The sequence below is a fragment of the Dinoponera quadriceps genome, unplaced genomic scaffold (assembly GCF_001313825.1).
Source record: "Dinoponera quadriceps isolate SergipeBrazil2010 unplaced genomic scaffold, ASM131382v1 scaffold5087, whole genome shotgun sequence".
NCBI lineage: Eukaryota > Metazoa > Arthropoda > Insecta > Hymenoptera > Formicidae > Dinoponera > Dinoponera quadriceps.
The window spans coordinates 3911-14300 of record NW_014559018.1 but is presented as its reverse complement, the minus strand read 5'-3'; the positions used below and the strand labels follow the sequence as shown (position 1 = coordinate 14300).

General features: G+C 38.6%; 1 protein-coding gene across 1 annotated transcript; it reads right to left on the bottom strand.

The window, feature by feature from the left end:
* Positions 1 to 686: 686 nt before the first annotated feature.
* On the bottom strand, positions 687 to 1517 carry LOC106750110. Its single transcript, XM_014630210.1, has 2 exons — positions 1386 to 1517; positions 687 to 1169 (listed from the first exon to the last, which is right to left on the bottom strand). Exons 1-2 carry the CDS (start codon positions 1515 to 1517, stop codon positions 687 to 689), a joined length of 615 nt encoding a protein of 204 aa, XP_014485696.1.
* Between the last annotated feature and the right edge of the window lie 8873 nt (positions 1518 to 10390).

Sequence of the window (10390 nt, the reverse complement as noted above, 5' to 3'; positions counted from 1 at the left end):
GCTAAAGATAAATCGTTTTTTAAAAAAGGTATAGAAATGTTAGAGAGGCACTGGAGTGACTGTATTGCTCTTGATGGAAACTATGTTGATGAATAACATTTATTTTTACCAAAAAAGTTGTGTTTCCTTTATTAGACCAACTTATCAGCCCACCTGTTATATGTATAACACACCGATTTTACACGAAAAACCTACATTATGTGTAAGAGCGATAATTTTTTTACTTTTATATAGGGTGTCTAAAACCATCCGTATGCTCCTTTTATATCAGAGGAAAGCGGTTTTTAACAAAAACTTTAAAAATTCTAATGAATAAATCGGCTACGCCAATCGAATGGCGGTATTTTCAATTTTCGGTTCTAAATGGAAGTGGGCTATCCAAATCGGAAGATTACTTTTTAAATAGTACGAGATATTTACGAGATATTTACGAGGTATTTACGAGGTATTTACGAGGTATTTACGAGATATACGAATGGTTTCAGGCAGCTTGTGTAAATAACTTAAGAAAATTTATTTTTGTTATTATATATAAAAAATAGAAGGGGGTTTGCAACCACAGTTTTCCGAATGACCTGTGATAATGCAAACGTGATAGAATTTATAATTTAATAAAAAAATGTAAAACAAAAATTAATATCTCGTAAGTGCAAATTCTATTTCGCCGTCGATAACAATATAATTTATTAATTACCATGATTGCCAAGGCACATGATCACTAATATGATACTCTCCACCCCAAAGATTACCACGAACGCGTTCCGCGAGATGTAAAAGTGTGCTAAGGTGCACGTTGATGGGATAGCGTATCCCGATCGAAGGCCTTCTATGGAAGTGTTTAACTTAAACTCTTTCGAGCTTGCTGCCGAATGTCCCACGATAAAGATCACCGAGTCAACATAAGCGATAAGTAGGGCGATGATGCAGATTATCCTACCCAGGAAAGCGTGTTTTTGCATAACAGCACGTTTCACTTCGTTGTCGATCGTGCGATAATCACTCATGGCGGATGAATAATTGCAAATTAGATTATCGGCGTATATACGGAACCATGTTATTTTTAATACAGCGAGTATGCCGCACGTGAAGACCGTCAGAGCGTCGAGCTGCGAGTACGCTCCTGTGCAACTGTAATTAAGTTCGAAATACTGAACGACCACCGCTACAACCTAAACAGACAATAAGAACAATAGAAAAGAATAATTTCACACTAGGTTGCTTTATTGCTCGCTTGAATTTGTCGTGTCGATACTACTCGAAACGCTCTGCCGATGTTGACAAACACACACACTACCGTACGCGGTTCGCTGGCCCAACTCTTCATGTGAATAGCAGTCGTGAGTCGGTAGGACTTCGTTTTTGCGACGTGAAAACTGAAAACGTACCAATCCGACAGTAGATACGATATGACGCACTAAAGCGAACATATTATATTCCTGCAAGGGCCAAGCACCCAAGGGTATAGTCAAAAATTTGATGGGAGTCATAGCGTATGCTACATCCTCTTTCCATGACATTGTTGTACTCGAATAAGAATTGGATTGCATAGTGCTCGCTAATGCTTATCATTTTCCATAATGTGAATCGATCGCTGATGACGGTCACTTATGCGTTCATATCTTATTTATCTCACGTAATTTTATTACTTACCAATACTCCTCGTTATCTTCGGAAATGCTGCTGTTCAAAAAATTGTTGGAAAGAATATTATATGAAAGTATAGGAGGAACCTGAAAGAGAAAAGAGAGAAAAAGAGAATTTTTTTTCACTTCGGTTAAAATGACGTCTATCTTCGGTTAAACACGAATTGTTTCGTTGGTAATGCTACATTCACATAATATCTCTTCTTCTCTATCTACTTACCTATCTATAATTGTACTTTTCATTGATGTAACAAGATGGCTCACGATACAGTTTGGAATTTGGTGTTCAGATTTTTAAAGACGCAGGTAATTGAGGAATTTTTCAGATATGTTTTGTGTTTCACTTACGCAAAAGAAAGTTGGACATTTTTTTATTATGTGTTGACATATAAGCAAACAAATGCATTTTGACTTGATGATTTTATTAAAATGATGATTGAGAGATATGCTACATTCTTTCTATAGATATTTGTTATAAAATTTTACCTAGGATTAATTATAGAATCATGATTGATTTTAAAAAGATTTTAGTGTCACGTGTATAACAAGAGCGACTTTCAAAACGACGCATTGCAACTCGATGGGCTGAGTGCCTTCGAAGTTGTAGGTTCATGTTCAATTTCTAGTATTGCCATTCTTTTTCTAAGTTTTTTTCTTTTCTCAATAAAATAATACTTCTTTAATTTTGACTTAATTTCGACAGCGAAGAAGCATGAGAAAAATTAATAAATTTTGAAATAATCGAAATTGATTGATTTTTCATATAGTTCATAAAATTATGATCTAGAAAAAAAGATAATATATGAAATTTGCCCATATACGACTATATATAATCATATATAATCATACGAAGTCTGTTCAAAAAGTATCGCGAATTTTGTGTTTTATCAAAAATTATTTATTTATTCATGAATATCTATTTTGTCTCCTTCAAAGTAATCCCTATCAGATATATACTTGTGCCAACGTTTTTTCCAATCCTCGAAACACTTCAAAAAATCATTTTTTGTGATCTTGTTCAGCTCCTCCTTCAATGTCGTCTTTATCTCCTCAATCGTAGCGTAGCGTCGTCCTTTTATGTGCCTCTTTAGTTTCGGGAACAAGAAAAAGTCACAGGAGGCCAGGTCTGGGGAATACGGTGGCTGCGACATCATTAGTGTGCTGTTTTTGGCCAAAAATTCGCGCACAAGCAACGATGTGTGAGCAGGGGCGTTGGTAAGAATTTCGCGGCAACCCGTCTCATGCCCAAATCATTAGTAAAAATCGAATGACACGAGTCAATCGATACGTTTAGGTCCTCAGCAACTTCTCTAACGGTGATTCGACGATTGGCTAATACTATTTTCTTCACTTCATCAATGTTTTTGTCTGTTGTTGACGTGCTCGGGCGTCCGGCACGCTCTTCGTCGTTCACATTCTTCTCGGGCCTCTGAGAACATTTTGTACCACCGATAAACGTTGCTTCGGTCTAAGGTAGCTTCACCATATGCCACAGTCAACATTCGGAATGCGTCCGCGCACTTAATTTTGTTTTTCACACAAAATTTGATACAGATTCTTTGATCCATTTTTTGGAATAGACAAAAATCGAAGACGAGCCAAAACACGTCCAAGCAAGACAGCTGTCAAAGATAAACTGAATATGCAAAATGGCCGAACTTGTCGCCATAAGTGAGGGACATGAGTACCAACATAACGCCACAAAAAAATCAAAAATCGAATATACGTAACCCGGAAATTCAAAATTCGCGATACTTTTTGAACACACCTGGTATGTGCAAGAAGACGCTTCGTCAGTTAAAATTATATTACTCCAATGAATCAAATTTTTGCATAGCCCATATGCATCGCTTTTCAACATGCTCTGTTTTGAGTAAAGGTTTCAGCATCATATTACACTTAAGAGATGTTTGTCTCGTTTAGTCACCTCTTCAGATCCATTATACGAGAGTGGATCAAATATAAACGAGCCTTTTTAAATTGCGCACCGGTTGGCGGCGTGAGAAGTCTGCAACGTTTTGGACAGTGGAGGGGATTCATGTTGAAGGCAGTAATAACGTTAGCGCGTCACGTGCTTCTTACTCTCAGCAGCAATCACGATGAGCGAGAAAGAAGTACACCCCGTTGCACAACGTGTTATTATTAAGTTTCTCGTCAACGAAAATATAAATGCTGCTGCAATTCGGCGCCGTTTATTCTCACAGCTAGGGGAAAGAACCCTTTTATGGACTCGGGTGAAGCAGTGTTGTAACGAATTTAAGAAAGGACGGGAGCGTGTTGAAAACATTGCCCACCCGCGCCGTTCCCGCACCAGCATCACAGCGCAGAACACCGAGGCGGTTCGGCAGGCGTGCTGCTGGTCGATTTTCTTCAAGAACGTCGAAACATTAGTGCTGCCTATTATTGTGATCTTCTTAGCCAAGTTCGAGTTGCCTATTGGTCAAAAAGGCGCGGCATTTCGATCAGAAGTGTGTTGCTTCTCCATGACAATGCCAGACCCCACACCGCAGCAGTAACACAACAAAAATTGGCCGATTGCACTGAGCTGTCCTAGAACACCCACCCTACAGCCCAGACCTGTTCTCATACGACTTCCATATGTTCGGGCCACTCAAGGAAGCCCTTGGTGAACAGCGCTTTACGACGAACGAGGAGGTGCAGCAGTTTGTGTGCAATTGGTTTTATACGCGTCCGCGAATTTTTTATGATACCGGGATTAACAAATTACAAGACCGTTGGAGGAAGTGTATAGAGGAAGTGTAAGATGGGGGACTATGTAGAAAAATAAGAAAAATGTAAATTAGAATTGATTTTGAAAAATATATGATTTTTTTGCAAAAGGCTCGTTTATATTTGATCCACCCTCGTACATATCTGTTACCTATTTTAGCAATTGCAAAACTGCATAGCAAGTGAAACATACACTGGGAGGCAAACTAATAATTCGTTTTAATAAATTTGTTAATATATCGTATTATAACCTCAGATTAAGCTTGCTAATTAAACTTACGACCATTTTCAAGCATATTTGTCAAGTTCCGAACAGACTTCGTTTTTTTAAGAAATGAATGAATAAAAATTGATTATTGTTACACATGTGTGATGCTGAGCTCTCAATAGAAATCAGTGTGTTACATATATGTGACGCTGGTAGCGAACGTGTTAATTATAAATCTATATTAACTTCTGACATTTTTCATTTTCATAAGCACCGAATATTGTAATGTAATTTTAACCGATATTCAGCGACGACTACCAACCGAATATTATAGTCTGAATATTTTTCGCCATTGCGAATGCATTTCTCAGAACCGTTGCTCGTCGAAATTATAACCGCCGAGGCATTCATGAGCATATCTCTCACATCAGTTCTCGATAAATCGCTGACTATAATCTGTAACAAAGAAAGGAATAAAACAAAAAGTTAATTCGTTAAATTGAGGACGCAAGGAGCACTTCCATAATGAAATTCCAATTTGGCAATTTGTCCAATATAGACGCGATCTAAAAAATTATTTTCCGTTTTTGTATGCATTTTTGTATTCATTTTAAAATCGCTCTCGCATCAAGTACCACGAGAATCCGAGATTTTTTCGTAAATATTTTTCTAACTTTCACACGGTACAGCGATTGTTGAATTCTGCTTCACGACAAATCGCTGACGCATCTGTTTCATCGCAGTTGAATACCACCGCCGATCCCGACGTCTGCTTTTTTCCTTTGTACTATTAGAAACGTTGGATATTCCCACATCTCGCCTTTTTGGATTCGCTCTTATTTTGTAAGCTATCGTTATCAGAAAATTAGTATACCCTTTTCTTTATTCCGACAAATTCATAAATATTCTCTCACTATGTAGACCTAGCGTTGCTTCCTCGATAGCGTACTTTTAGTTTTTAAGTACTACCCTTACTTTAGTTCTTGTTTGATGACATCAAAAGCAAGAAATCGTATGTCAAAAAATATTACGATCAGTGTTTGTCTTAGATGATTTCAGATTCATCTAGATGAAGATGAGGTGAAAATCATAAAAATTCACCTTAGATGAGATGATTTTGCCTTTGTTGTCTTTAGATGAAAGATAAGTAGCACTATTTATTTAGATAATTTTTTAGATGATTTAATGAGAGATTTTATAAAAATTTCTAATAAAAATTATCCAGATCATAAAATTGGACAACGGTTAAGTAATTCATCAACATAATAATCGCTCTAAATTTAAGAATCTAATAAAAAAGACTAATAATCATTGACTACTTATTAATCACCATATTTTCTGAATGCAGTCATTATTTCAATCTTTTTTTATAATGTTTATATCAGGCTGACTGAAGGCCGATCTGACTGGCGGTTACGACTGTCAATTTTTGAAAAGTCTAACATAGTGAAGCATCATATAACTAATCTATTATAATTGGTCCATTAAGAATTGGCAGTCGTAATCAGCAGTCGGGTCAGTCTTCATAGCAGTGATACATTGTCGAGAGACGTCCCTCTATTAACACATGCATAATATATCCGTGTAGCCAAGTGAAGCCCTGTGAAATTCAGGTGGCTTCAGAAAGTGAAGTGAGCCGTGCCGGCCGAGTGATATTTAACCCTTTCGGTACGAGCGCCGGATATATCCGGCATTCATCTGATGACCTGTGTGTACGAATGCCGGATATATCCGGCATCCATCTGATGACTTGTGTGTACGAGCGCCGGATATATCCGGCATCCATGCAACAGCCTGTATGCACGAGCGTCATCTATAGTTGGTAACAGAGTATTCTATCTTACTGATGTATTAGATTAAGCACAATTCTTATTTAACGCTTAAGAAAATTTTTATACAAAAGAGGGCTGACCAAGCGCTATGTGTGCATTTTCGGATTGGCGCCTCGTAGAGCGGGAATGTCACGGTGGACAAAGTGCTCGTATCGAAAGAGTTAATGCGCGAAAAAGTGAGCTGCCTTTACACGATTCAGTATAATCAGCGACAGCGATCGCACTTTGACAATGGTAGAATCTCTCCAAGCAGAAGGGCGATCATTAAATATTCAAAGTACGATCGTTGTTGCTGACTGTACCATGTGAAGGAAACTCATTTTTTCGTCTTAAATATTTCTCACCCGACTCGACTCAATACATTTTTCGAAACCGTCTGAATTTTACAGAGCTTCGCTTAACTACATGGATATGTTATGCACGTGTTAGTACGAGGTTGGTCCCTGAAGTACCCGACCCAACAAAGAAAACACAAAAATTTTGGAAAAAAATGTATTTATTTTTCAACATAATCTCTTTTCAGCTCTATACACTTTTCCCAGCGATGTTCAATAAGTTCGATACCCTTTTTATGATAAGAACTGTCTTGCTCCTCAAAATAGCCGTTAACTGCCGACTTCACTTTTTCCGTGAAGAAGTGAAGTCGGCAGTTAATGGGAAACGTCACTAACATCCGGAAAATTCATAATTTTCATGGATAAACGCGAAAAATCGCGTTTCCCAGCCTTCCAATCTCGAATTTCGGATTCAGCGGGTCAAAATACATAAAAAAAACCTTGTTGAATCCGTGAACAGAAAGTGCTGCGGATAGTACACATGGCCGCTATGTTACTTTCATGATTTTTAAGATATAGGAAAATTTGAAAATTTGTAAACTTAAAATTGTAATATCTTAGCGAAGCAAAAAGATATTTAAGCAAACTCAACGCCATTTGAAAGAGGAAGACTTGTACTTTAATACCTTTTTTGTACTTTTTGGAGAAAAATTACTCTGGCTTGCATACATAACCGCAAAAGTGGGCAAAAACGGTATTTTTTGCACTTTTAAGTTAGAATATCTCAAAATCCTGATGTGATAGAGCAATTCTGCGGCCAGATTTGAATTCAGCGCACCGAAAACCTTCGGGAAAGTATAGTCTGGTTTCTGGGTAAGGAGGTCGGTCTCATTTTGTCGGCCTGTGTAATCATGTTTAGCAGGAAATTTTCAGAAGGAAACCATTTTTCTTTATACAGAGTCTAGCCTGCCTCTTCACATGTATTCTTCCTATTCATTAGTTTAGACAAAATAATTAAATCTTCATCACTAACTATTGCGAATTTTGCAAAATGGTATATGACTTTTCTGCTAAGTTTTACTCGTTCTCTTTGCATACCATGGGAACCGAGATTAGTTTGAGACACCCTGTATAATTATATATCAGATGGTTGCATATGAAACCGCCCATTTTTCAGCAAAGGAAAAGATAGCAGTTTGGTAGCAAATCAACGAACTGGTTTATTCAAAATATTACTCATCGGAACAGATAACCTTGGCCCATCTTTCGGCCAACAATCGGATTCCACGCAGGAAAAATTCGGGTTCTTTGGAGGCAATCCAGTCATCGAGCCATTTTTCGACTCCTTCGTACGACGTGAAGTGTTGTGCTGTAAGCACTGACTGCATCGACCGGAACAAATGGTAATTGAAGGAAGCGATGTCTGGGGAATATAGCAAATGGGATTTCCCAGTTCACTCCTTCTAAGTACTTCTTGACTGGTTGAGCAACATACGGTCTGGCGTTGTCGTGCTACAAAATCAACTTGTCATAGCGATTCTCCCATTCCGGCCTCTTCTCGTGCAGAGCTCGCTTCAAACAGATCAGTTGCAGTCGACAACGATCCTCAGTGATGGTTTCAGCAGTTCGTATTACGCGACACTCCTCTGATCCCACCAGATACAGAGCATGACTTTACTGGCGAATGGTGAATGTTTCTCTTTGGCGTCGACGGACCTGGTTCCTCGAGATGTACCCATGCTGCTTTTCGCTTCGGATTGTCGAAATACGAGGGCGGCATGATAAGTAGTAAGATTTGAAATGAAAACGCAATATTTCGGAAAAATTTCGATTTATTTTTCAACATAGTCCCCTTTCACTTCTATACACTTCTTTTAACGGTGCTGTAACTTTTTAATGTTCTCTAAAAAGTATGATTATTCAAACTCTGCAAAATAGGCATCTACCTCAGTGATGATCTCCGAATTAGACGTGAATTTCTTTCCTGTGAGCTATTTTTTCATGTTGGGAAACAGGAAAAAGTCGCTGAGAGCCAAATCTGGAGAATACGGCGGATGAGTGAGCAGTTCGTATCTCAATTCGACTAGTTTAGAGATTGCGGATGAATGTTTTGGTGCATTGTCATGATGGAACAGGACTTTCTTCTTTGCAAGATGAAGCCGTTTTTTTTTCAGTTCCACATCGAATCGTCCCAGCGAATCACTGTAGTATTGCCCCGTGATGGATTTTCCCTTGTCCAAATTATCGATGAGGATTACCGCAGGAATCCCAGAATACCGCAGCCATGACTTCTCCGGCCGATGAGGCCGTTTTGGCCTTCTTCGGAGCTCTTTAGCCAGGTAAAGTCCTTTGTTTAGACTGCTGCTTGGTCCCTAGTATATAGTGATGGACTCACGTTTCATCTACAGTCACAAAACGACGCAGAAACTCCGCCTGATTACGTTGAAACAGCTCCAAACACATCTTCGAAATGACTATCCGATTTCGTTTTTGGTCCATGGTGAGCAACTGCGGCACTTATCGCGCTGATAGCTTTCTGATGCGCAATATATCATGTATGATATGTCCTGTGCGTTCTTCCGAGATCTTTACCATGTCTGCTATCTCATGTACCTTCACCTGACGGTCGGCCAATATGATATCGTGCACTTTTTTAACCAAATCTTCGGTAATAACTTCTTTTGGCCGCCCGGGACGGTCATCATTAAAGACGGATGTGCGACCAAGACGAAACTCAACGTACCATCTAAAAACAATGCTTCTCGAAGAAGCAACATCCCTGTAAACGGCTTCCAATTTTTCTTGGACTTCTTCACACGTTTTCCCATCCAAGTAAAGAAAACGAATCACCGAACAATATTGCCCTTTTTCCATACTGACGACAATGGCTGAGGCGTTCATTTTAATCGGCTGTCAGCAAAAAACTAATGGACGGATAAGGCTGAAATTTTGACAGGCGTTGTTTAAAAGATGGGGCTATATGATGGTAAAACCGGTTTCGTTGCAGTGACGCCATCATGCGTAAATTCTACTTCTTATCAGACTGCCTTTGTAGATCCATTTCTTATCTCCTTGCTTGTGCACTTGTCCCAGCGTCTATAGTTGTCTGGAAACTGTTGATTTGTCCACATTTAAGGCTTCGGCCAACTTTACCAGCGTTTGACTCGAGTCTTCGTCTAATGCGTCCAATTCCGTCCACCTCAAATTTTTTGGGTGGTTTTCCGCAGTCCTTGTTGTCCATAGAGAAATTACCACATTGGAAGTGGGGTAACCACTTTTCGCACGTTGTACTCGATGGAGTATGTTCGGCATACACTTCCTTTAGCAAACGATGCGTTTCTGTGGGTGATTTCTTTGCTAGGAAATAATGGAGCATAATGTGATTTCTCGCTAATGTGATTTATGTCACGTATGGCGTTTTGGCGGGACTCTATAGATCTGTTATCATGTGTATTTCCAACTTTCAATTTAAAGATATAGTGTACATAACGCCATATAGTGCCAGCGGGCGGTTTTATATGCAACCACCTAATATAATCATTTTCTCCCAGGTTGACAATTTCGACTTAGTTTTTATTAAAATAATAAGTAAGAGAAATCCTATAGAGCTTTTGTAGGTCTCTATATTGTGGGGCTTTACCTAAGATTATTTACAGGATCATAATTCATAATTTTCTTTTTATTATATGTGCCAAATACTTT